We start from the raw sequence: 27,620 nt of genomic DNA, 5'->3' as shown, positions 1-27,620 counted from the left end.
ATGTGAGATGCTCAATTGTACATGGGTCAGAAATCCAATAATACCGGTATTTCGCCCTTAAAAATTCTATTTCATAATGTCACAGTCATCAAAACAACTTAAATATGGATGTGCAATTTATGATAACATTTTGTTTTCAACTTTTAAGAAGTATGAACTACTACTTTAGGAATTGTTGTTAGTGATACCCTAAGTTATTATGATATAATGATGATACTGTAATATGTTATAAGTAAGTATCGAGAACATAGGAGCTTGACAGGACTTACAGCCGAAGTAGATTTACGTATGAAATTGTTTATTGCCTCGAATGTCCGTATTTGATAATTTAATCGTAATAATAACATGTTTGTTATTGAAATATGTTGGTAGCATAGTAAGTATGTTTATAACTACTGAAAGAGTATATAAGAAGGACTGTGATCAATAAAAAGTGATTTTCAGGTTAAGGCTAAGTTGTGTGATAGTTTTATATCGTATAGCGTGCTGAGCGAGTTAGTACTTCGCAAGGATTCCAGTTACTATACCATAGGCTGAAGAAGTAGTTTTACGGATTAACGTAAAGTTTATTATAAGTACTGAGTTCTTTTCTTGTGTCGCAAGGGTGATTGTGGCACATAAACATATATATATATATCTATGTAGAGCTAGATTTTAAATCATTTTGCAATATTACAAATGCAAAATTTCATTTCCGATGTAGTTACGAATATTTCATTATTAAATGGGTATGCTACATTGATAATTGCTACAGACTGAATATGATATCAGTAACAAGTACAGCCAAAAGGAGTACAAGTAATTTCTATGTTACCACTTGCACCATAATACCATTGTAATGTAACTAGTATTGTGATTGTAGACTGTTAGCCATGTTTAGTATAATATACGGTAGATATTTATCCTAAGAGATATTTAGTAGCTATAACTATAGACTGTAGTGATATAGACTCTATGCTAGAGTACAGATGACTATATACAGTAAGGTGTTGAATTACTAATAAGGCTACAGTTAAAAATAGAACTGTAAATCATATATTAGGATATGGTTAATTCATTGTACTTTGGCTGGTGTGAATAATGTCTACGTAAGTACTGTAGTCGTATCCATATTGGATTAATGATGGTCCGCAGTAGAATAGTCTTACTAAGAATAATTTAACTATGTGTAAAATAAGGTAAAAGGTTGCCACGCGGATTGTAGCTGCGAATGCTACGGAAAGTATAAAAGCATGCAACTTTAGATTATTGTCTTTAGTAGTAGTATTCGGCTAGAGTAGAGCTGTATGTAGTTAATCTTTGTATAAGATTGAATAAAGCCCTTATTTTTCTAAAATTTGGAATCTCGTGATTGGTATATATCACAACCATTCCACCAGAATTAAAGTCTCTATGCAACATGAGGCAGAGTAGCCTGTCTTATGGCCGTACTATCGCAGGCAGTGATTCGCGAGAAGAATATTAGAGAAATTATTTAAAATTACTGTAGACCATTTTTACGGATGAACATTATAATTAGTTATGCGAATATAATTTTAACATTCCTATTCTGTAGCCTTTCTATTTATAAAACTTGATCTAAAGTTAATGATTTTACGTAGGACTCGGTGCTAGCGATCAAGGTTTATTTGAGTGCTATAAAATTTATTACTTTAAATAAAATACGTTCAAATTTAGAAATTAAATAATTATTATCATCGTACAAATTACTTTTAGAAACTATTAATGGTGTATTCTACAACTTTTCCTAAGCTATATGTTCGTACTATTATGAACTACGTGAACTTAATTAAAATAGCAATCAATTAGTTGACAATAATATTGCTTTTATTACTTATCTACTAATTAATACCCATTTATTCGACATGATTTTTCTAACTTGACAATAAGTATAGGCTCCATTATAAACCTTTTACTGTGTATTGATAAATATTATGCTATCTAATTATTGAACCATTGGGCTGATTAAATTCATCTTTGTTCTATTTGATAAATTATTAGATTTGTTAAAGGTTAAAAGAATTTATGTAAGGTATTTTTAGTGTAATTGCTGTGGTAGCAAGAAAATGATTCAAGTTATTTCAAAATTCTTAAACGAAAACATTTCGCTAGTCCATAATTTTAGTCGATCTTTGCATGTCATTTTTGATGAAATAATCTATTTAAAGTTTCATGTTATTTACACTTCTTACGTATAATTAAAAGTAGCGGCTAATTTTTTTGATTCAGCTTTAATTTAAAATGGATAATAGGCTAATTACAGTACCTATATCAATTGTAAAGTCGATTAACCTTTATTAATAGACAAGATTAAGTCATAATAATATGTAATTGCAACAATGCTATCCAGTCTCATAAAGGGTCGAAATTTATATATTGGCTCGCCAACAGTCGTTGAGGTAAAATGCAGCAACTATTTCAGATAATAGTTCTATTCTAGCTATTTATTGATTATTAATTAAAATCCGGCAGAGACGGTTACATTCTTGATTTGTTATTAGTCGTTAACATGAGAATTAAATCATAGAATTTTTTATTACTTGCTTTTCGGTCACTTAAAAATTGATCTGCTGATTTAATTTGCATCTATCATTCTGTTACGATTTACTGTTGCAGTGAGGCAGGATTACAAGGCTTCGCACAATAGTTTCGATCATAAGATTTTATGGAAAATTGCTCTTCTTTTCACATTTTATGAGGAGGTAAACAATTAGAACACATATAGCGAAATTTGATACCTTTGTAGTAATAGCTTAATCAAATATATTAACTTATTCTGAAATAAAATAAAGCAAATATTGTCTTGCAGCTCAGAGTATTCAATAATAACTGAGTTGGGCTAGCTGTCAAAGTATTTCAGCTAGAGATTCGAATGAAATATACCCCAAACAATTAGCTTAATCATGTGCGATACAATGATTTACCGTATACTTTATTCATTGAGTTGATTACGATAGATTATAATAAAGAATGTAGCTTAAATATTGAGAACATTACGATATAAATTATTGCTTTAATTATATAACAGTTTAGGATTTAGAAGACTGAGATTAATCTGAAACTGCAGAAACTAAATCAAATAGCAGGAGCTTAAGAGCAAAGTCTAAACTAACGAAATAGTCACAATTATTACACTACGCACATATGCTTTTATTACGAGTTTAATAATTTAATATATTTTTTATCGTAAATTTAATTAGCAGATTAAGTAGTAAGCAATACAAAAACAGGAATTTTCATTCGTAAAAATTGTTTGATAGGAAATGAATTAGTAATTAAGAATAAATCGCTTATATGAAAGATATTTTGGTTTTCCATCATTTAGAGAATGAATTGGATCTATATTTTAATATTTCATACAATACTCTTCAATTAATCGGCTCTATAAATCGCGGCTATGAATATTCACTGAAACTATTAATCAAAAAATTTTGCCTTCATCTTAAAGCAATCATCGTGCCAAATAATAAGAATAGCAATAACAAAGCTTTGATTTGCATTCAACATATTGAATACTGTAGCTATGCGTACGTTTATTTCGCTTTATTCTAACTAGCTTTTCTATTTTGGCTTTAATTAGATTAAGCGATCTAATTCCGTTATATTATTCTCTAATTAGAACATAAATATATATATATATATATATAGGATGCAGATTCTTTAGATTGCCCATTTTGTCACATTGAGATACTTCATTCCAGCGTAGAAAAGTATTCCTTCTTTGCCTTAATTAGTATAACTAAGCAATATATTACTTCAAATTAGCCTGCAAGTCTAATTATTTTCCACCGCTCTTTCCGAAAAAGGATTAAAATGGCTAAGAGTTTGAAGATAGACTGGTGGATACTGTTGAGTATCTGTTGCGTATTTGTGTCGGGTAAGAACTTTCTGTATTTCTTTCAAATAGCAAATTTTTTATAATAGGTGTACCTGGAAAAATAATCGGAAATGAAATAGTAATCGGTTAAAGCAGATAGTAAAATGAAAGCTTCATAAATTTAGAACAGATTGACTTGTAACAGTCTTCTACCAAATTGCATATTTTATACTTTAAAATATAAAATGGATAGGATTAAATTGTGATGATAGCTTTGTCCGCTTTGAATAGTATGTGGCTTATCCAAGCAGCCTTGTCAACCAAATCAGAGTCTTATCAGGCGTTGGTTAAATAATTCTGATGTTGATCTTTGTCACTGCCGCAGTCCAGAAGTTACTCAGATTGAAGCTAGAATTGCTGTAAGTGATGAGTTATATGGAGCCTATCTGTAGGAGAAGGTTTTAGTAATAGTGGTAAAATAACTTAAAGACCACATTTTAATTCCAATTTGATAGATATTAGCATTATTAAATACCTCTAGTTAACTAACTTACGGGTAGATAGCCTGTTTCACAGTAGGAATGTGCTTTATTAACAAAGAGATGAATAAATCATACGCTAAGAAAAGTACATCAGAATTGCTGGTAACCGCGTGACAGAAATGATCATATTTTAAAATTTTGGTATATTTAACTGGTATATATGATTTGACCCTCATTTTAGTTTTATTGCTAGATGACACGCTTCTTGAACTTTGGATAAATAGCATAAAATTAAGAAATCAGTTTCTTAATGCAAGAATTTTTAAAAGCACCGTACTGTAAATGGTTTAGTGTATAATATGCAAATCTTATATACCTTATATTACAGTTTTATTCAACCATCAGCCGATAAATCTCCTGCGATCAGCTATTACTCAAAGCGGGTATTTTAGTCTCCAAATAAATTTATCATGCAACTTAGTTGGATTATAGGTCTTGATTTAATCATTACACGTCCATCAATTACCTCATGCTAGTTAATTTGAATAGATTTATAAATTAAGATTTTAATAATATCCTACCCTTAACTGAGTGCTAATATTGACCTATAAACTTATGTCGTTATTTAGTGTTATATTAAGTGTAATAATTAGAAAATTTAGATAGCTAGGCTACATATGAAGTTTGAAAATTAAGACTTAATACTGTACTTGTTTTATCTTAACTATATGCACCTAAGTGCGCACTAATATCGACGATAGACTTATGCTGGTATTTAATGTCGATTAAAAGTTAATAATTAGAAAAATTTACGTAGATAGGGTTCGTTTGTAGGTTAAAAAATAAGATTTTGTAATATTCTTGTCGCATTTTAACGACATACTATTTTTAACTGAGTGCTAATATTTACTGTAGACTTATATCGATATTAAGTGGCCTGTTAAATTTTAGTAATTAGAAAATTTAGATAGATAGGCTTTATATGAAAGTAAAGCTTGGTATTTGGAAGTTTTTGTACTTGAATTTAGTACCATAACGGTCAGATAATGGGATAACTTGTTTTACAGTGGCCTGCATGTATTGAATAAATAGTCTCATGCTTTCATGCCACATCTTACTAGTCTAGCTAATAATTTACCAGTACTTATACTTGGGAATACCATACAATGATCTAAATATCTGAGAACAGTCATTTTCACCTTCTTTCGTTTTAAATTTAATTTTCGGTAATTTTTTGTCTAAATAATGGTTTGAATTGCTACTGAATACTTATACTTTCTATGCCTAATTTTTGTAACAGCTGCTTTCGAATAAAATGCCCTGCTTTTGATAATTATGTGCATGTGGTATAGAATACATCGAGAGCGATTTCGAGATTTCAAGCACGAAAGATTTGATAGCTAAACTGCTAGAATATAGAAAGTTATTTAAATTCGAAAGATATAATATTTAATAAATTTGTTAAGATGGAGGCAATATTTTATGAATTAAGTGATACGCCTCTGATTGTATTTGAAAGACTTCAGATCTCTGCAGCCAAATTAGATCTTTTCAATAGAAATGGGAAAATTCACCCTACGTGAGGTGATTTTAACTCTTACACATTTTTTCTCAGCAATAAATATATGATGAAATGTTTATTTGTCTTATTAAAATAGTTTCGAATGATCTAACTTATTCAGAGTGAAATAGTATATTCTGGGAAAGATATCCATAAATAGCTATCGTAATTGTGTTGATTAATCGAAAAGATTCATTTAAATAAACTTTGACGGCCTGCCTGTAATCGTGGTAATATATTTTAATATTTATTTATTGCAACATATAAGTAAAAAATTAATTAGATTAAATATAAGTCTATTATCCTGGTAACATCTGCTGTCTGATTCAAAAGTCATCAGTATCCAGAAATAGAGTGACATAAATCATCGTCTTTTAAAATTATTCCGGATACTTTCTGTTTGATTGTCACTTGACAAATTAAAAGCCTTTGGTATCAAAGTGATGTCAAAATTAGATTTTGTGGGTTTTATTTGTTCTATGAAAAGACGAATGGGGATCTCATTTTAAAACTATTTAGAAGCCTATTAATTTTTCATTTCTGGTATAATTCTACCGTCTAAAATTTCTATTATATATTTACAATAGGCCTTGATTTTGTTTTTATTAAAATAAAGAATGTCCTTAACAAGGGATTTAACAAATACTCGTACATATTTTCGTCTTTAAATTTGACAAATATTTATCGCTATAGCCATCATGTATGAGAGGTATCCATATTTAACAATAGGGAAAATCAAAATTTAATTGGTCATGTATTGGCAATCGTAATTAAATAATAAATAGTACTTCTATTTCATATAGCTTCATGGTCTGATTTAAAATTTATTGGTCGCCATTAGTGAAAAAGACCGATGGCCATGGAGATTAGAAAGCTTATTTTGGGATTATTAGATAGTCATGAGCTGCTTCATAAATTAATTATGCCAACAGTTTTGCTAGCCTTACACTTTATTGCTATATATTTCTTGTAACTATGCATTTATAGTTGCGACAGAAAGTTTCATTTTAAGCTTGTAATATATTGAAGCAATATAACGAGTAATATTATTGGTAAAGTAATTCTCAAGATATTTTCAAACGATATCTAAATACTTCAAATTAGCTCTCAAATATACTTGTAAGAGTGTACAGGAGCAAAGAACTGTGATATTACCATGTTTCAGTTTGTTAACTATCCTATCCATATGTGATTTAATGTATTTCAGCAAGAATCTTGCTGTTAGTATGCATTAAAGAAGCGTAAAGCCTATTATCCTTTAGATGATACGACACTTAAACAAGCCAACTAGTAATAAAACTTAGGTTTTTCTTTATGAGTTGAGACGTAGATTTTGGGTTGCAGTTTTTATAATGCCTTGAAATATAGTAGCTTCTTTAAGCTAAGAAAGTCATTTTGCGGATAATAAAAGTAATTTACAGCCACTTCATTCGCTTTCATGACTCGGGAATAGGTGCAGGGCTAAAATTTAGCAGAAAATTTTAAAGCATCTATTTTATAATAGATTATTTTCTATTTAACATATTACATTAATTATAAAACGATTTAAGATACTAAAGTAAACCTGTATGTAAATACACTAAAGCTTTGGGAAGAAATCAATACGAATGTTATTATTATCTTTCTAGCAACTTAATTTTTTATTTCGTATTCATTTATTCATCTATTGACATAAAATACCGAATGTCAAAGTTGAATAACGGTGATAGCTAACTTTTACTGCTACTATTTTTCTTGCTTGGAGTCGAGTAAGTTTCTTGTGCGGTTATGGTCACTTTTAACAAATAATACTTTGAGTATTAGCATATTAATCACTTTGTTTCAACGTTCTGAAATTTCATACACAATTTAATCATCCTACTTAGCTTAAGCTTGGGCTACTGATCTAATGCCTAGTTTTTTCTTTTTACATCAATAGCGATCTACTATTATCAACAGCCAATATCGCCTTTAGTTATTGTGATTTGTTGTCTTTCTTTACAGAATTTTTCTCGCTTCTTTGATGAATACGACTTACTGCTGGCTTCTATGGATATCGATGAAATTTTGATGAGTCAATTTTATCAGGAAGCTTTCGAATCTTCTCATAAAGTAGCAGTTTATGTTAGTGATGTCCTTGGAATTATTGAGAGTTTGTATGAAGTTTTTATTTCCACTTTCCAAGAATTAGAACATGATGGGCATTGGATAGCTCAGGTTTGCCGATATATTTAAAAGCATTTTTGATCGTAAATATTTTTCAAGCCTTAAAAAATTCCAAAGTATTTTAATCAAAAATTGCAGCTTTAGTAGGATTTTCTTAGTCCAGATTATAAATATTTAGCTTATGTTTAATCAAGTTTATATCGCAAAACATTGGCTTTTGCTCTATTTTATCGGCGGTTTACTAAGAATCTATCGGCTACATTTCCTGTGATATGAATGTTCAAAATTATTTTACGTAGCGTTTGTGTTTTTTGTAATAAAATAGGTTTAATATGGTTAATAATAGTTTATATTGATAGGTAAAAGTTATAACTTAAATCGGTATCAGATCTATAATTTTATCAGTCACCTAATTTGATCCATTTTGGATTAACAGTGTTTGTATCAAGCTGCTTATAAAGTCGCCAACGTAACGTCTTGCGGTAGTAAGGTAAGACCAAGGCTCTAGATGAAATATAGTCATCAGTACTTTCTACTGTAAAAAGTTGTGGGATTATTAGCGAAAGGTATTAATAATTGAATGGGTTGTATTTTAATCTGAATATTCTTAAGATTATATTTATGCTAACAACTTATATATATTATTTAATTAGGTATAAATCACGAGAGATTAAAATGACTATAAGAATATATCTAAATTAGTTAATAAATATCACCATGAGTAGGATAGAATAATATGCAAATGCAACATGTTTATATTTTTTGTTCTAGCCCCAAACAATAAGACCTGCAATGGAAGTGTTGAAAGAATTTATAGGAAATAACATTATCTGCTGTCAAACCTACGAGCAGGCATCAACCCTTAAGCAGTGCTGGCGAACTTCATACGGTATTGTACTACTTCATTAAGGCTAACTTTTAAAAATATGTTTTGCTTCACTTCAAGTATAGTTGTTTTACTTTTGGAATGCAATTAATGCTTTTTGAATAATGTCGCAATGTGAAATCGACGGTTAATATAAATCAGAAGATTGGAATTAACTTACTTCGTGGATAGTAAATTAAATAAGGCAAATTGCACGCTAATAAAATTGAATTAGCCAAGAAATCTTTAAAATGATGCAGACTCACGTATGAGTACGTTAGTAGGCGCAGAAATGATGCCAATAATCACCGAGTCATGCTTTCTAAAGAAATTATATTTTAGTTGTACTACTGGATAACTGTGTTTTACACTAATAAACTAAGAATTAAAAAATTAGTATCTTTTTTCTTTCAAATGACCTATGATGTTATAGTTTTAGTACCGATAGGATACCATAACTAAATTTAGAAGTTGCAAAAGTATCGTATTATCTTTCTTTCAAATAATCTATAATATTATAGCTTCAGAACCGATAGGGTTCCATACCTACCTTTGGAACGTACTAAAGTATCAAACGCTTGGATATAACTCAATAAATTATTATATCAGATTGAATGAAATTGAACAATGTCCAAAATCATTAAACATTCAAATAGGGAATAAATATGTCTTGATTTACTTTGCATCTACTTTGCCAATTTACTAAATAGAATACAGGTATAAAGAATAGAATTATAGGCGTTTAAGTCCGTAAAAGTAAATGTTTAACAATGCGATACCATTTTTTATTTTAAAATATAGGTCATAAAGTCAAGGTAAGCTCACAGGATCGAGCTTTAATATTTCTAAAATATCATTCTTTTTAATTATTATTTACTCAGAATAAAGTTAATAACTTGCCCATTGGTTTATGTCTTCAATTTAGGAAAATAATGAAACTAATATGAAGAAGTATGATATCAATTATAATTCGAAACCATTATTATTTCAATGGTTTAATATAGCTATGGGTTGGATCTCCATTACTTTTATTTTGTTGACTTGGGGCTTTGTTATAGCAGCGAGGTAAAAGAATGCATTCCATAATTTTGAGTTAAAAAATAACAATTGGTATTTAATAATTTCTTTTTAATGACACTACATCTAGTAATTACATAATACGAATCCGCTAATTTTAAGCATTTAATTTGAGAAACAAGTGATTTGTGCAATTATGTTTCTGTATAGAGAAGTTCTGCATGATATAACACCTTAGCTTAATTAAGGTAGTATTATTTATTACAAGTCGTAGTTAGCAGTCTATCAGGACTGGTAACTTATAGATTTTATTGAGAGCTTTTAGCTTTCTTCACGAATTGATTAACAGTAGCAGCATAAGACTGGCTATAATTTAAGGTCGATATAATATTGACGTATCTTCGCTGATCATGGATTTTTTAATTCTATGGATTTGAAATAACACGTTTAGAATTAGCTTCGAAATATTTAAACGATTATACCGGTATTAATATTTTCATTATAATAGTTTAGTAACTTAGTAGGTTTTGTTGAGAGTTTAGCTTCTTCGCGAAATAAATAATTTTAACAGCACAAGACTGGCAGCAATTTAACGTCGATAATTATATTGATACACATACACTGATCATGAAGTTTTAATTTTATGAGTTTTAAATTGCACGATTAAAATTAGCTTAGAAATATTTTATAGATTCAACTCGTATTAATAATTTTGTTATAGTAAGTCTAAATAGTAATAGCAAACTGAATATGATATTATGTTATGTGCAACAGTTGATCTAATCTAATTCCAGCTAGATTGATATTGATATCATACATAATGTTGTAAATTCTTGTAAGAATGAAAGTATGCTTACAAATCTCTCCATCACGATCAGGGTATTTTAAACGTCATTTACCTTAGTGACCAGTTCAATTGTGATCTTCCATACCTTGACGTGCATAAACAATTAATCAATACTATTATTACTGTGTGTTTACGATTTAATTTTTTGAAATCGGCTATAATTAACGATTGCAAGTAATCGTAATAATGAATACAAATCATGTTAGGAATGTATTGCTTGCTTGCAACTGCATAATTTCTTCCAAATGACCAATTTTTTTTACGACAACATTTTATGCTTAGCGTCTCGCTTACAATGAAATGGAAAGTTCGATGTAATATAGCTATAGCAGTCATTCTCACCGATGTGATGATTGCTGTGGTTATTCCATTTCTACCAGCTAAAGAAAAATCTGTAAGTAAGATATCGCATAATGAACTATAATTTAAGTTGAAGTTTAGTCTTTACTGGCAATAAAAATAGTTTTATTAGTTTTAATTTTTGCCTGTATTCGGAAGTAATTTGAATATCTTCGTATTTCCCTGCGTTATCCTCAAGTTAGAATGGTCTCTTAAATGTTATTTTAATTCCTGTTATTATAGAAGTCGAACTAATGTTTTTGTTAATTTTTTATCTATCGATATTAGCCACTGTGCATTGCTAAAGGCATAGTTCTACATTATATGATTCTGGCTTGTTTTACGTGCATGTTTGTTCAATGCCTTCACCAATATCGTCACCGAAAGAACAAGAATGCAAATGATAGCAGAATGTGGATCTTTACCTACTTCCTTATTGGATGGAGTATGTTATCTAGATATGATTCTTAATTAATTTAAACTTTAATGTGATTCAGTATTTGTAAGATTCATCCATTCGTATTGGCAAGAATTTCAATGTAATTGCTCGTAGAAAGAAATGATTATACTCGCATGTCATTTATGACTTAATTTAGTTTAGACCTTGGATAGAGTAAGATCACGATTCAACAAGATTTAAATTTATAAGTGACAATAACTAATACTATCGAGCTGATGTATCAATTTCTGACATTAGATGGAATGGAATCCCGAATATTAGTACATTGTATGCCGTTTTTACGACGTTAATCATTTCCCTCTTCTTAATATCAGTGCTTCCTACCGTACCGATTACTGTTGCCTCGCTGGTGGATCCATGGATATATCACCCAACTTTAAAAGTTTTTGGTCAAAATATGTCAGTTAAATTATCTAGTTGTTGTAATTGTTTCATTTCTATTATGTCTAAAATATTATGACTGTATAAAAATTCGTAATGATACGAAGTAGAACTGCAACATTGTTATTTATTTATAACAGGTGTTGGCTGCATGGCATCAATAACTTTTATTTTGTGATTCCATTGCCAGCTATAGTGGTAGTAAGTATTATTTTGCTTTTGAGAAACTAACCAGAAATGCTAACACAATTAATCACCTATTATTAACTTGACATTACCTAGATTTCTCTTCCATTCTTGATGTACAGTACTCAGGATGAATTGAAGGAATTAAAAATTAAAGATTGGTGTTGTAAAGACGGGGAAGATAGCAAAGAATTTCACGCGTTCAATGCTGAAGAGCATAGAGCTCGAAAGTATGTAAATTATGATATAGCAATTATATATTTATCGATATTGGTAAGAACATTTTGATTACTAAATTGATTATTACTAAGCTCTTACATTATATTCACGAATTAGATTGAGGGTCCAAGAGTACGAGATTGCAACCATGATGATTATTATTCTGTTAACATGGTTATTTTTCTGCAACTTCATTTCGTACAATCACACTGTTAGTGGTTTTGTCTTTGTTGCTTTAAACTGCTTGCTGAATTTTCTTGTACTTCTATTTTATTGCATCCTGGATAAACAAGTAGGTGAACTGATGCAAGTATACAAGTAGAAATTCATGAATAATATCAAACATTTGCTACTAGCTGTAGAACTTCTAAGATCCAAGTGTCAATTTCTTCCACTAGATTAAAAAAGGATCATCATGTTTCCAAACGAAGAAAAAACTAATTGTAGAAGACAAGGTAGATATCAATGAAGCCTTAGAGGCTTTGGATGACTTCAATTTCTTTCCATACTAGTCAGTAGCACTCTACTGATGGTAGAAATGATACCTTTGGCGTTTTGGAATAAAAAAGAAACTTCGTTGAGTAACATCAAAGTACGAGTAGTAGTCTTTAACCGCAAGTGGAATTTAACAATAGAAAGTAAATGGAAAAGTCGATTTGACCATAAAATAAATGTGACATCTGATAATAAAACAGATTATGCAGTAATAATTTTTGGCACGGCTAATTCGGTTGAGAAGATTGAATGATTTCTTCATCCTTATGTTTAACTGTAGTTTTTACCTGTTAGACTTAATCCTAGTAATTATTAATAGCCTTACTTACTGTTGCATAGCTCTATTAAATTAATGCGTAAGTATTGTAGAGAAGCTTTATAATCCCTGTTTCCAGGTAGATACTATTCATGTAAACCACAAACTGTTCACTGTTTCTCTTTAGAAATGTTTGCTTTAACATTTCATCCATGTAAATTAACATAAAGCAAATGCACTTAGAGTAAATACGCAATTCCATGCTCTTTCGGGTCTCATTGTTCCTGGTATGCTATTAGTATATCTAGCTATATTATCTATATTCGCTTCAAATTTCTTCAATTACTGTATCTTGTTAGTTCAATGAATTCTCTGATAGTGAAAGCATTCTATGACATTCCTTAAATTTATATCCTCATTTGAAGTCCCTGCAGCTGAATGGTATGATCTTATTCTATATAAAAGTAAAATTTACTAATTATTAAAGGCATACTTATTCTATGCTAAGGAATACAACCTTTAGCTTGTAAATCCATTTTAATTTCTTAGGTTCTGAGATTGGTATATTCTATCCTCCGTATTAGTGCTATAAATTTTAGTATACTCATATATGTTGCCATGTTACAAAAATTTAGAACATCATTTTGAGTTAATTAATTGTGTTATATGATTAGATAGAATTCATTAATGCGTTGTAATAAGTAAATTAATCTATTCTTCTACCTATCAGTAGTGTTATTAAATTGAAGAGCGGTTAATAAGAATGTAACGCAAGTTTTCAAGTAATAGCTAAAATTGACTAGCTTTTATTGTTATAATATTTGCTGACATCTATCTGACTACTCTTTAATTTAAAGTTACGTCATTTAATTGAAATTTCCAGTAATTGACATTTTAGAGTTCAATGTTTAAAAGATTGCCATATAATAAATTGTATGCTGCTTCCTTGGATATCTTAGTATTAAAATTTAATTTTTATGACTAGATGCTTTGTTGAAAGCGGAGGAACAAGGGTAGTCTCTCATCAAAGGAGTGATCATAAGATTAGCGAAGGGAAAAAATCATTAAATGAATGGGATTCAAAGTGAATGATTTTGTTTCTTTTGTCTATTGCCTTTACTAAATTGATAGCCAAATACCAGGGTTGTTTCAAACAAGTGATTTTATTTATAATCACTGTTATAGATAGAAATAATTGTTACTCTTATGTTCAGAGGTTTTACGGCAATTAATTTTGTTCTTTCTTATTACAAACTGAATTTAAAACGATCATTTAACTTTCATGAACCCACATTCAGGCCTATCCACCTCACAATTAGCCTATGATAGGATTTTAAGCACTAATATTTACCTGTTATTAGAAATTCGTAATAAATGTAACACAGTTCTCTTGTCAGACTAAAGCATAAAAAATCGTAATTTTATTAGAAAATCAGCTAATTTATAAGCGTTTACGTAAAAATAAATCAAAATAATTAGATAACATTATCAAAATATGCAGTTATCTATACCAATAGGTAGAGTAAGATAGATAAAGAATGGATAGCGAATTTAATGTAAGCCTATCTAATGATATCGTCATTGTGGCTCCTATTTAAAGTTGCGTATGTATTTACTCGGTATAGCTACAAGAAATATAATATAATTGGATAAAAATGATAATTACTTACTAATTTCTGCTCTTACGAGTAAAATTTGGGTGAGGTAGTTACAAATCTGGTTGGAAGCGCATTTGTCATTAGGCTATCGATAGTACACGCTTTTCCTTACATAAAAATATCAATTGATGAATATTATGAAAAACAAATTTACCTGCCGCAATAAATCTGGCTGGCAGCGCATTTGTTATTACGCTATTGTTAGCATACCCATTTTTCTAGAATAAACTATCAATCTATAAAATATCACAAAGTGCAAATTCTTTTGCTGTAAGTTCAGCTACATAAAATAAATCAATAAGGCCAGCGAAATATTGTTAAGGTATCACATTATCTCCGAAAATATGCCGTTATAAAATAACTGAAATTTAATATCAGCAATTTCTTGCTGAGTGATTAAAAAAAATAATGCAATGTATAGCTGCGAGATATAAAACTGCCTAGATAAAATACTAAAAAAGTCAGCGTATTTTGTATTCTAACATTATTATGGACAGGAAATTTCATCAGCTTTGATTTACCGTCTCTATTGCTTTATAAACAATGTATTCACGATCATTAGTTCGACAAATGAACGATGATTGATTCTCGTTGCCTAATATTTCGCTATATTCATCATTAATAGGTGATTGTATAACTTGCAATAACTGTATTTTGCATTTATCGTAAATATGAATTTGACTCTTATCTTTGATAAATGCTAAACGCTGACTAGACCATAAGTTGCTAATCTTTTTAAGATCCAGAACAAATTCGAAATTATAGTGTTTCCCATTGCTACAGCAGTATGTTAAAATTTTAGTCATGTTGTTGGCTACAGCTAAAACCTGGAAAAGTTAACACCGGTAATACGTCTGATGAGCGATTGATCCAAATCTGAGACAAGAATAGCTATAAGAACATGATTCCTTACCAGAATATCGTTTTCTTTTTGGATGATGAAATATTCTGTGCAGTGAGTAAGAGAATATTCCTTTTCAAATTGCTGTTGAAGCTAATTGAAAAAATGGTTTAACACATCCATTTAAAAGCTAGATTGCGGTAATTTCTTAGATATATTTAAAAAAGTTTTAAAGCTCCGTACACATTAATGGACTTACAATATCATCGATGTTGCCTTCAAGGTCAAAATCTATTGTTAAAATATCATGATCGTCCTTAAAAGGCGAAAAATCGACATCAATTTCATCGGACAGTTCATTTCCATGTATAACTAGTTTGCTGATGACGCCTATATCTTCTCGTTGATATTTGTGAGATTTATATAGTTTCTCATTGTCATTTGTTTGATTTAGCTTGTATATCTTGAATAATCAAAAGTAAAGATAAATGGCATTTCAATATTGGGGGTATACACGTAGAATTGATGTTTGCAGTATCTAAATTTTTATCAATAGGATGTATGACATATTGCAGATTTTAGTTTATTAAAATAATACTTACATCAATGGTGCTTTGCGAAGTATTTTGACTATCTTGGATATGCTGATGAGTAATTAAGCAATTGTCATCGAAATAAACGATCTGGATATTTTCGTACTTTGCTTCTTTGGTATCAGAATAGATGGAACTAGTTTCGTCTTGGCAATTAGCTGTAAATATGATCAGTCTATGATTCCTTTGTATATACTAAATACAGGAGAAATAAAATAATAAAAAATGAGGTTAGTATACAACGATTATCGTATGGAAGGAATGGGGAAATATTAAATATCTACAGAACTGTTAAGATGAGAAATATCAATATTAATAATACCTTAATTTCTATTATGAAAATGATTATATCATCGCTTTCTCTGTATCTAGATGCCAGTACATTGAATTCAGTATCTTCTATTTGATAAGGTGTAGGTATATTATAATCGCTAGGGTTTATGCCATAAGCCATAGAGTAATTGATAAACCTTTCGTCTGCTTGATTGTTGGAGATTTTGTTAAGGTAGCGGTACTACATGGAATCATATCGAACAAGATGGATATTCAATTCAAAAATTAAGCAAAGTTGCCTTTTCGTGTACCTTAGTAATTTTCTTATTTAGTGCATAATCTGAAAATATGAAACCTCGCTTTGCCAGGCTGAAGTAAAATAGCTTTGGACAGCTAGTTTCCATTTATGACTGCTGTACTCTATTCTTCACTTACATTTGAAATTTTAGCTAAGGTAATATGCCAGTGTTCTGTTCCTAATCCTGATTCGAGTCTAAATTCATTTAAACAGTCGGCTGATTTGCACAGATCATTTCGAAATAAGATAATTGACTTATAATTTTCGTGTAAAAAACAGCGATTATAATTCTGCTGAAGTTTGCCCATTAGCGTTTGCTCTAAATTTTCTCCTTCGAATAACTTGAGTCAAAAATAAATGGACTAATTTATTATTTAAAGCGAAGCAATAAGATTATCTGCATAGTTTATGTTTAAGAATTTATATTCATTTAAATATTTGATATGACAATGATATTTGTCTATTATTTTCAAATTATTTAGTAAACAACCTTTAAATAGCAACATTTTTCCTTTTGATATTTAATTAATTGCAGTGCCACTGGGACATTGTCACTAAACACATGGCTGGTATCGATGATGATGTGATCAGTTCTGATGAATTTTTCCGATTCCAGATCAAAGAGAGGTAGTTTGGCTTCTTGCATTTGAGCATCATTGTCTAGTTATAGATTACAATATGAAATGGATTAGTTTGTTTATTGATGAAAGATTGCGATCAATATACATCATTACCATTTATAGTAAATCGATATAGACGTTGCTTAGAAACTTTGTCATAAGCAAATAGGCCGCTCATGCCAGGTACGAATGTGATATCGTGAATTTTTTCTACGCAATAGATGGTTTCATAGTAGCAAATGCTATCATTTTGGAGCTTAATTATCTATTCGAAGCAAAGAAGTTGTCCAAACATGAGCTGTATAGCTTGAACAAGTTCAAGTATTAAGAACCTAAGGTGAGTAGATAGGCATACATATAATGTAATCTATCGAAATCGCTGATAAAACTTACAACAATCTTCCAGTACATTAATACTGCTATAAATTGTTGATCTGCTGAGATAGCAATGCTTGCAATGTTATCTTCACTAAAGAAGACTAATTTAAATTGGTCTGTATATTTTTCCGTCAAGTCCATTGGTTCGCCAGGTTGGTGCTGAATTGGTAGATATCCTAGCGCTTTCTTATATCTTACGATAATCAGTTTCTTCTTATAAACATAGTCGATACTTCGTAATCGCTCGCCTGCTTCAGTATTTGTGTCAAGTCCTGCTGTGATTTTGATAATAGATTATATTAGTATGGAAATATTGTTATATGATTCAAGATCTAGCTAATAAAAGTACTGAGATGTATATTCAATAGTTTGCAATCTCGGTCCGAGACTCTACATGATTTATAACTGTAACAGGGTTATGAATGCTGTCGTGTTTTTACTACCTTTACGAGGGAAGTGCAATGGCAATATTAATCTTGTGGAATTTGCTAAATTTGACTGTAGATCTGCCTCGTTTGTTGAGCGATTCTTTGATATATTTCCTAATATGATCCGGCATTTTGGAATGCACTCATGGTTGTGTTTCTTGTTTTGGTCATCAGTCTGGAAATTTTCAATGATATCTTCGCCCCAAAGTAAGGGTCGATAGGCATTCCTTTTGAGGTTGGATACAAATTTAATACGTTCTATCCACATTGAACGCAACTTGAGTTCCTGCCGGAATTCTATTTGCGAGTCATGAATTTTCCAAAGCTATTTAATTAATAAAGGATTTCTTCGATTAACAGACCTCCACATATCCATAAAAATATTGTTAATTAAAAATAATTTGCAATTCTTCTCAAGCATGTAAGTCAATGCTACGGATATTAAGTAATCTAAACTTATCGCTGATTGATTAAAATAAACACCAGAAAATTGTATTTCTTACTAGAGGTTCTTTTCTGCCATCCACAGTAATTAATTGCGCTACTATGGGCTGATTTTTTAAAGGAATAAATTCTAAAGGGAGAAATTCTAATATATTGGATTTCCAGTCTGGGGTCACATTTTCATCTTTTTTAAATTGCAGACGCTTCATGCCATTTTTGTCATAGACCTCCCATGTATGTACCTTTTCGAACGTAATAATAGTTTAAGTATCTGCATAGATTAATCAGAGTATAGAATTGTATAGATAAGTGGCTAATTTTTATCACCTTTTTGTAATGAAGATTAATTTTTAAAATCCTTCATCAAGTTTTGTATTATAATAAGTATTGTAGCCTTAAAAAATAGACTTAAATGGTTTAACTACAGTTGGTTTTTCTTAGTGTCGTAGTATATTAAATCTGACTTCTTAATTCGGGTTAAAACTTAGGAATATTCTGTAGCATAAATGTGTTAAAAATTATACAATGTTAGATCGTAACTTATGTGATACGTTTAGTCGCATATAACTTATGCTATAACTATGATAAAGCATATAGCTTATTTTGATCGTGAAACAAAGTAGAAATAATATTACTTAGCTATCGAGTATAACTTATAAACTCAAATATTTTGATCTAGCTTCTAATTTGTAACTTTTGATCTGTTTTGGTATTTTTATATAGTTATATATTATATACCGTCGAAAAATTTAAATGGTAGTAACAATTATGGTTGTTATTAATTTAGTAATATTCGGAAATCTGAAGTATAATTTATCTGATCATATGTGTTTAATTGATAGTTTCATTTAGAATACTTTACGAGTAGAATAGTAATTTGATAGTCTGATACCACCAACTACTTTGTATAGCGTATAAAGGTGCTTCAGTTCAGTAGAAAGTAGTTCAAGTTTAGTTCCAGCTAGCAAATACTAAAAAACTCAAAGTTCTGTGAGTAACTTTTCGGTAGTTTCGTTGGTTGAAGCAGTAATTCTGCCTGTATCGTAATTCCTTTAAGTGAATTACAATGACTGCGTAGTAGTATCCTATTACTTACAACTGCAATTAAGCGAAAATCATTACATGAATTTCTAATTTGTTTAAGTCAAAATAAAGCAATATTTTTCTCTAGTTTATATAAAATTTTGGAAGTGATTGTTTGCTCTTTGCAAAGTGAATACTTTTACCATTATTACGTCTACCTTTCTGTTTGTTCTTAATATCTCTTCAGCCTTTTTTATATAGCTACGATATTTATCTCAATATTCCTAGTATTTATTCGAACACAATAGATTGCATCCATTTATAATTAATAGATTTTAATGTCCATATTTCTAACATAATCACAAGATCTCAAATAAATCGTGTCTAAACTTGTCCGTTTACATTTATGCCAAATGTATCAAATGCGAGTATAATTGCTGTTTTTATTCTCAAAATTTGAATTCGCTAAATGGATCATCTACGATATATATTAGTTATTTTATGACTAAGATTTGACTTCACTCTTCAATTTTGTGAGTAGATGTTACGATACTAGTCGTCGTATCTTGTAAATAAGTTTGTTAGTCTCCATAAAATTATTTATTACTTGAAGTATTAATTGAAAAATCTAGATTAATCATTAGCACCAGTAAGAGTTGCTATTAATTAATGTTGTTAATTAATATAGTGGTGCTGAGCCTCTAGTTGTTAATTAGCTAATAATGGTGATAATTGATTGATGTTGTTTACACCTTGACTCGAGTCGTACTGAGTCATATAATAATTGTAATCCTGTTTCTCATAATGAGTGAGTAAATTGTATTATATGTGTTTCTTTACTTTGCACCACCTACATGTGGCGACTGTATATAAGCCCGAGCAGAAAATATATCGCTCAGTTGATACTTCTCTAGTGTACGACAAGGTACTCTACTCTCGTGGCATGACCAGAAGTAAAAGCTCATAAACTAATCTTAGAACCAGCCGCTTATTATACTTGTGAGGCAGTTGTTAGTCTTGCTTACAGTATCTCTCCATAGTTAGTTGGTGACTAAGTAGCTAGTAAGTTAGTTAATCACTCACATTAAAAGAGAGTAGTCAATGGTATTACTCGTGTGGGTGACTGTAGACGTGTAATTACTTTGACATATTGACAATCTCAAATCGTCGGCACTTTGAGTTGTAGTCAGTAGGGCTACGTCGAGAAGGAAAGATCTGAAAGTGGCTAGTAAGATAAGGTTTTTAATTTTTCAAATTTAGACCGATAACAGTCTTCATAATTATATAGTAATTAAAATTGACGATTTTGATGGCGAGCATAATTGTATAATCGTAATAAATTGATGTTATAAAATTATGAAATCATGGTATTTATATCTCTAATTTATTGGTTATTGAATTAATTCAGAGTTTTTTCTGCCAGTCATGCCATTCTAAAATCTCAAACAGTCACAATATAAATGCACATGCCATAATGCAAGTTTCAAATTTCTGAGATCAGTTATGTGATAAATCAACTAAAAGACAGTCATTTTACCTTCTGTTAATGCATTATATGAATAAAGCAGATAAATTCTTACAAACTATTGATGGCTAATATCATTTCATGTATATCACGCAAATAATTTTATGTTGCTATTAAAGTAGTACGTTACTAGTTAAGTAATCATTAATTGATGAATAATGAATACCTTAGAGCAGTCTAAGCAAGGTTATATGCCATACTTAATTTAGCTAGGCGTGTAGTTACTGCTTTATTAGTAGAATTATGATATAAAATACAAACTGTTACGAGTTAATTCACTGTACAGTACTGTAGATTGAAGGGTATACTAGTCTATAGTAATATAATCGAACCGTATATGGACGGAGGACAAGCGTTTCGACACCCTAAGTTCCTAAATATCGACCTATCTATTTAGTAATTTTAGATATCTATCAGCATAACTTGAAAAATATTGCAAAATAAGTATTCACGCTAATTGACATTAGAATTCACTGTAGAAGTCTATTTAAGCCAGTGTGGTCATAAAATAAAAGTATTAATTGCTTAAGAAGCGTTCAGGGGTTGTAACGAGAAGAAAATACATAGCAATTAATCAGTTGTCTACAGAGTACAGCTGAGAAATCGAGTTCTCATATGTCACTAGCACAGAGACTGAAAAATACTGGAAAGTAGTTTCGGTTATTGTATCTACGCTGGAGTTCTTTGCCACAAGATAGCGCTAACTGCAGCATATGAGTGCTTTATTGCTCTGACATTGTCGTATATTGAAAACTAGTGGCTTTAATAGTCTCCGTAATTCTTATATAGCTTATTTTGGCGATTTGCTTATATGTTCAGATTCAAGTTGGAGTGCCATAACACCAAAAACATAAAATGTCCTGAATTTAATTTGCAGTATAATTGCTGTTGTTCTAGTTATTCAATTGCATCTCATTTATTACCTGAGATATGTGCATTAAGAAAGCAAGCCAATTTCCATCTGCTGAAATTTTAACTTCTTTAATATTTCTTTTGGAGACTGGCAGGTCAAATTTAATTTCTCCAGTATCATAGTCTTGTATCTGAATGATTGATGATATTTTATAGAAAGAAGATTATTCAACACCTATAGCTGGAAATATTATACCTATGAAAATAACGTAAGGAATATTTATGAATTATTACCTCTTAAGAGCTTAAAAGACTTACCTTGATGGCAAATTTTGCATCTGTAATCTTTCGTGCATTAATAATACTCAAGCCATCTTCTCTGACGCAATAGCGAGGTATAGTATCGGATTGACTCGTGCCTATTGTCTTGGATTCCATCCAGTTAGACGTAACTGTTTCTTCCCTTGTATGTCTAGTTGATGTTAACACATTTGCCTTTAGTTTCATCCAGAATCGTTATAAGTACTATTTTTATCCCTATACTGAGGTAGTTACTTAGTAAATCGTCTCACTATTGCGGCGCATTAAATCGTTCATTACTTAATTTTTCTTATATTCCCACTTTGGGTTTCATTTATCGTCTCTAAATTACCGACTAATAGCATTTGCCTATCCAACGCCAATAAGTAAAATCTTTGACACCACTAATCCCCTCAGGTTTCGTACCACCATCTTCACTCTTACTACTGTTAAGCTTAATTTCTTACGTGGACATTTTCACAAATAACTCGTTATTAGTAACTCAGTAATCGAGGCATCAAGGTTTAGTAATGAAGTTAATGTCAAGAATTTTTGTTAGATAAACAGGTGTTGCGATGCTGTCATCTTACTTTTGTAGATTAGTTTGTTGTTCTCCCAAAACTGTTTATATTTTTGTGGATTAGTTTTCCATCCTCCTAAAATTGTTTATTACATTAGATGTTAATGGAAATCTGAATTAATTGCGTTTACGATGATGATGTTCACTGCTAGTTTTAACTTAGCACCAATCCCACCCTCCCTTGAAACGAGCAGCGCGGGGGTATTTATACTACTGTTAGATGACTCTGATTATGGGTTCATTTCAATAGATCAGTATAAGATTCTTACAGGACCTTTTAGCTCCAGATTTCTTCATGTAAAACGAATAGCTCTAAGGTAGTAATTTCTGCAGAGTACTGATTTTTAAAAATGGTATTCCTTATATCGCTAAGGGTGGCCACTGGGCCTTTCAATTTTGATTTGAAGTAATACTCTAATGAAAATTGAATAAACATAGAATCTTTATAGAGTTTCCTACACTGCCGTTTTGATTGTTGCATTTTCTTATAACAGCACTTATCGACAGAGCAAGCTTTTCTTGCATACCCAAGCGTTCTTTAAACACATTATAATGATTGGTATAGAATTGACCACAGTGCTAAGGACATTGTACCACACTGTAGATATCTTACAGTACCTGCTAATCTTAACTTGGTATGGCCATCACCGTACATTAGTTATCATGTGCTTTGGACCATTAACTAATCTTAATATAGCATTTCATCCGTCAATGCATAATTGAAAAGTAGTATTCTACAAGCATAGCTGTGAATATAGTAGTGCCTGGCTATTACCGGGATATATATAATGTCGAATGGTAATACTATCTGTTAATTATTAACAAATGGATACATTACGGTAAACCGTCAGCAAAGCGACGTGAGTTTGTACTAGTATTGTTTATTTACTCCAGCTTGAGATGTTACGAATAATTAATGTTGTTTATAACTGGACTATATACTGAATCATATTATGATTTATGTCTTATTTCTCATATCAATGCAAGTAAATGATATAAAACTTGTTTCTCTATTTTGGACCACCTACGTGTGGGGATCGTATATAAGGCCGAGCAGATACTACGTCGCGTAGTTGCTATTTCTTTGTTGTACAATAAGGTCTATACTTTTCAGGTACTTTTGGAATAAAACTCATAAAGCTAAACAACCTTCCAGCCACTCATAGTACTTGTGAGTCTGTAGTTAGTCAAACTCACGGTATCTCTTCTTAGTTAGTAGGAGTCCTGAAGTGGCTGGTAGCGAAGTTTAGACGATCATAAAGCTGAATTTGTGACAACAGGTTACTACAAGACGTTATGATTTATAGCTCTGTTAAAAATTTTCTGCTTTGATTATATCTAGAATTGTAATAATCATAGCTAATTGTACTAGACATTACAAGGATATAGAGTTATGCTATCATTTCCTGCTTAAGCATGGTATTGTCTATTAAAGAGGTAGTAGATATGATCGCCTCCAACACAACTTGTAAATAGTGCTGCGAGTATTAAAAGAGAAAAAACTAGCGTGCACTCTATCGACATTATAAATGCAAGTTTTGGTTATTACCGTATCATTATTAATTACAATTCAGGAATCAACAGTACCACATTGATATTCTGATTTGTTTAATTTGAAATATTCAACATGGAAGTGAAAGTATTTTGATTACTTTTTCTTGCTTATAGCTAGCTCATTCTTGCTATACTTTTATGCTGTATGAAAGCAATTCCATAATAACCTCTCTAATTAGTTCTGTTTGTTACATACTATGGTAAAATTTTCATATTTTGATCTATTCTTTTGCATATACTATCTACAGTACTATAGTTACTCTATTACTGTAGGTCATGATGATCTCATTTTTAAATTTTTATTCGATTTCTTTTACAGTAACACAACAGTAACGACTGATATGCAATATAGTGATATTGTATCAGTGATAGTTTTTCTTGTATTTGTCAAAAACAGACACTTTCTATAGTCTTCTGCTTTAATATAGAAACGTACGCTATTAAGTTCAGTTTTAGTAGGACTTTCTATCCTCATGTCGTTATTTATAATCATTTATTACTATCCTAGGCTGAGATGGTATATGCTATGTAGCCTACTGTAGTGGATAACGTGCTATTTTGATGCACAAATGTCGCTATAATGCTAGGATTTTGTATACTGCAACTATGGTATACTGTAGAATTATAGAATATTACTGCATTAGCACTTGCTGAATTACGATTTTGCTATATTGGTAATATAATCCATTGCGCGTATAATGTTAAAGTATGAAGCTTTTGATTCTATTCTTTGTCTGCTTATTTTGGCATTACTATGATTTGTGATTGTAATCTAATTATTTAACATCCTAATTATATGACAACGTTGTATTTTGTTTTGTGTGGTAGATAAAATATTTACGCTGCATTGATTTATCATGATTTCTGTCTGTTGTCTTTTGGTAGTGCTACGTACTGAAATAATTAATTGCTTAGTTTTGCTTGACGTAATTGCTTCAATTCTCTGAATACATAACATGCTATATTGGTTTTCACAGTTGGTGCTTCGCTTGTACGAATTAATGTAGTCTATATGTTATGCATTTATAGTGATTTTAATTAAGTGAAGTCGTCATGCGCTTTGTAAGTATGGACTATTCTACAAAGTCCTTCTAGAAAGACCTGTGTGATGAGGAGCAATCGATTTATCTAATGAACTAATACCGGATTGTGGCTGGTATGACGAAGAATTTGAGTTAGTAAACTGCCAGAACAGGGGCTAATTTCCTTTAAGTTGCCTCCACAAAGCTTTTCTATACAGTGTATCAATCTGATCATGGCTAATTTTAGCTAGTATTTCAATCATCTATCATATTATTGATGATTACGATGCTATTTAAATCAGCCATTATTAGCTTTTGCTTACCCTGCTATCATCCAATATTTGCCGCTTTCAGAACATTGACTGGCTAGAGTAGTTGCCATGTTAGTAATCCACGTACTGTCGTTGTTAAATGCGATTATGAGTAAAAACTGAACCAAGTCCTTGGATTCTAAATCTAAATAGTATTCATGTTGACGGAGTAATGAAAGTAAGATTTTGTAATTTTCGTTGTCCTAAAAATTCCATTGCAATTTTGGGTTAGTAGTTAGAATTGTATACTTTTGCAATACTTTCTAGTATTAAACTATCCAATTCTATCCTGAAGCAGCCAAGGAAGTTAAACGTATGATAGTAAATTAAACATTTATGTACTATCATGAGCATTTAATTTATTCATATAGCTTTCACACTTGTTATTACACCGATGAGCGCATTTTATATTCGCCTAAATATACTTTCATATATGTAACTCATGGACAAGGAAAATTAATTGATGCCTATTTAAAGTAATATTTTGTTATGTTGAATTATAGCTTAGCACGTTCTTTCGGTAAATATGTTATCTGATATCTTCAAATCTATATATTATATTTTATGTTACCGTGCTGTAATTAGAGAATGTGATACATTTACGTTAGGGTTTGTGTAGAACTCAGTTTTATAATTCATACATGATTTTTAGCTTGTGTCAGCAGCTAGAAATGAAAGCTATTTTATTAGTTTCTAGTTTAAAACTATCTCACTTTTCTTAGCGCTTTTTGGAAGAAATGATTATAGTTTAGTTGAATTTACCTCTTTTCTGGAAGCTAAGTACTTGATATATTTCTCGATATCAATGCATAGTTTATAAATTGTCTGGAATACTTTCAATTTGACTGACATCCAGTAGAAATCGCTCATTAAACTTTTTAAAAGTTCATGATTATTTGCCTTTATAGCATGATCGATAATATTATGGTAAAAATATACATCGGTTTCAGGATACTGACTCCACTTTCCATTGCATCGCCACAAATAGCCTTCGAATAACTTTTTATTTAAAGATTGTTCATACGCTTCTTGAGTTTGTTCTTCGCTATTAAGCACTTGAAGATGGCTTAGCATCATGTTATGCAAATCGCAGTTATCACTTTATGCCAATCATAGCCCCATTCCAAGAGATAATATATATTAGAAAAGAAGATACATTGGACATTAATATTTGTTACTTTTAGATATATATTTAAAGATCGATTTTGGAATATTTCACGATTTATAGAAATATACTATGAATATATAGTTGGTTCTTATTGATGGCTACGATACTTAATTGGATGACTTATAATCAAGTAATTTTATCTGTTATCGATTGCTAAATTTCACCATACTGGATTTAAAAATGATAAATTATTAATTAAATGGATTATAAATGGTATAAAATATTGAGAAGATTAATAAAAAATGATTCGTTTGAGACTATTAATGCTTAGAATTCGAAAAGATGAATTACAAGCTTACTACGCCTTTTTACGTCTAGATTATAATTAGGTAATAAAGCAGATATTATTGCGTAGACATCATCCATCGAAAATGTGTAAAATGATCTACATTAGTTCTTGAATTTTAAACCTACACTACCTGTCAAATGCCAAGTCTATTTAGCAGGTAACCGCGCTAAAGCTACATATAAAAATTGATCTGCTCTACTCTAGATTGTAATATGCATTAATTTATGTCTAAGAAAACTACTTTAATCCTTGATGTTAAGGCCTTATCTAAGGCTAGGAACAGACCAACGATTTTTTGTTTTAAGGAAAGAATTAGTAACTACGTGCCTGTAGAAGGGATGTAAATAATTTATTATGGAGCCTGTCTTGTACTACGCCAAACTACTCTTTTGG

At 30.5% G+C, this 27,620-nt stretch overlaps 3 protein-coding genes across 3 annotated transcripts; 1 reads left to right on the top strand and 2 right to left on the bottom strand.

Annotated features, from left to right (window-relative positions):
- Nucleotides 1–6,558: 6,558 nt before the first annotated feature.
- On the top strand, nt 6,559–12,831 carry TRIADDRAFT_61452 (uncharacterized protein; the record flags this gene model as incomplete). Its single annotated transcript, XM_002117428.1, has 13 exons — nt 6,559–6,569; nt 7,605–7,608; nt 7,844–8,056; nt 8,442–8,495; nt 8,777–8,894; nt 9,672–9,685; nt 9,796–9,935; nt 11,017–11,128; nt 11,362–11,518; nt 11,848–11,932; nt 12,055–12,115; nt 12,197–12,373; nt 12,718–12,831. 13 exons carry the CDS (start codon nt 6,559–6,561, stop codon nt 12,829–12,831), a joined length of 1,260 nt encoding a protein of 419 aa, XP_002117464.1.
- Nucleotides 12,832–14,339: 1,508 nt separating this feature from the next.
- TRIADDRAFT_61451 (uncharacterized protein) lies at nt 14,340–17,872 on the bottom strand (the record flags this gene model as incomplete). Its single annotated transcript, XM_002117375.1, has 10 exons — nt 14,340–14,390; nt 15,250–15,555; nt 15,642–15,722; nt 15,829–16,032; nt 16,172–16,357; nt 16,485–16,676; nt 16,871–17,074; nt 17,224–17,393; nt 17,468–17,618; nt 17,747–17,872. The coding sequence occupies 10 exons, from the start codon at nt 17,870–17,872 to the stop codon at nt 14,340–14,342; spliced, it is 1,671 nt and encodes a 556-aa protein (XP_002117411.1).
- Nucleotides 17,873–21,972: 4,100 nt separating this feature from the next.
- On the bottom strand, nt 21,973–23,538 carry TRIADDRAFT_61450 (uncharacterized protein; the record flags this gene model as incomplete). The annotated part of the gene is made up of 5 exons (XM_002117374.1): nt 21,973–22,011; nt 22,075–22,194; nt 22,322–22,422; nt 22,894–22,959; nt 23,502–23,538. The coding sequence occupies 5 exons, from the start codon at nt 23,536–23,538 to the stop codon at nt 21,973–21,975; spliced, it is 363 nt and encodes a 120-aa protein (XP_002117410.1).
- Between the last annotated feature and the right edge of the window lie 4,082 nt (nt 23,539–27,620).

This window comes from Trichoplax adhaerens, genomic scaffold (genome assembly GCF_000150275.1).
Source record: "Trichoplax adhaerens TRIADscaffold_24 genomic scaffold, whole genome shotgun sequence".
NCBI classification, from domain to species: Eukaryota; Metazoa; Placozoa; class Uniplacotomia; order Trichoplacea; family Trichoplacidae; genus Trichoplax; species Trichoplax adhaerens.
The sequence above is the reverse complement of the archived record's forward strand: the minus strand, read 5'-3'. Positions and strand labels throughout refer to the sequence as shown.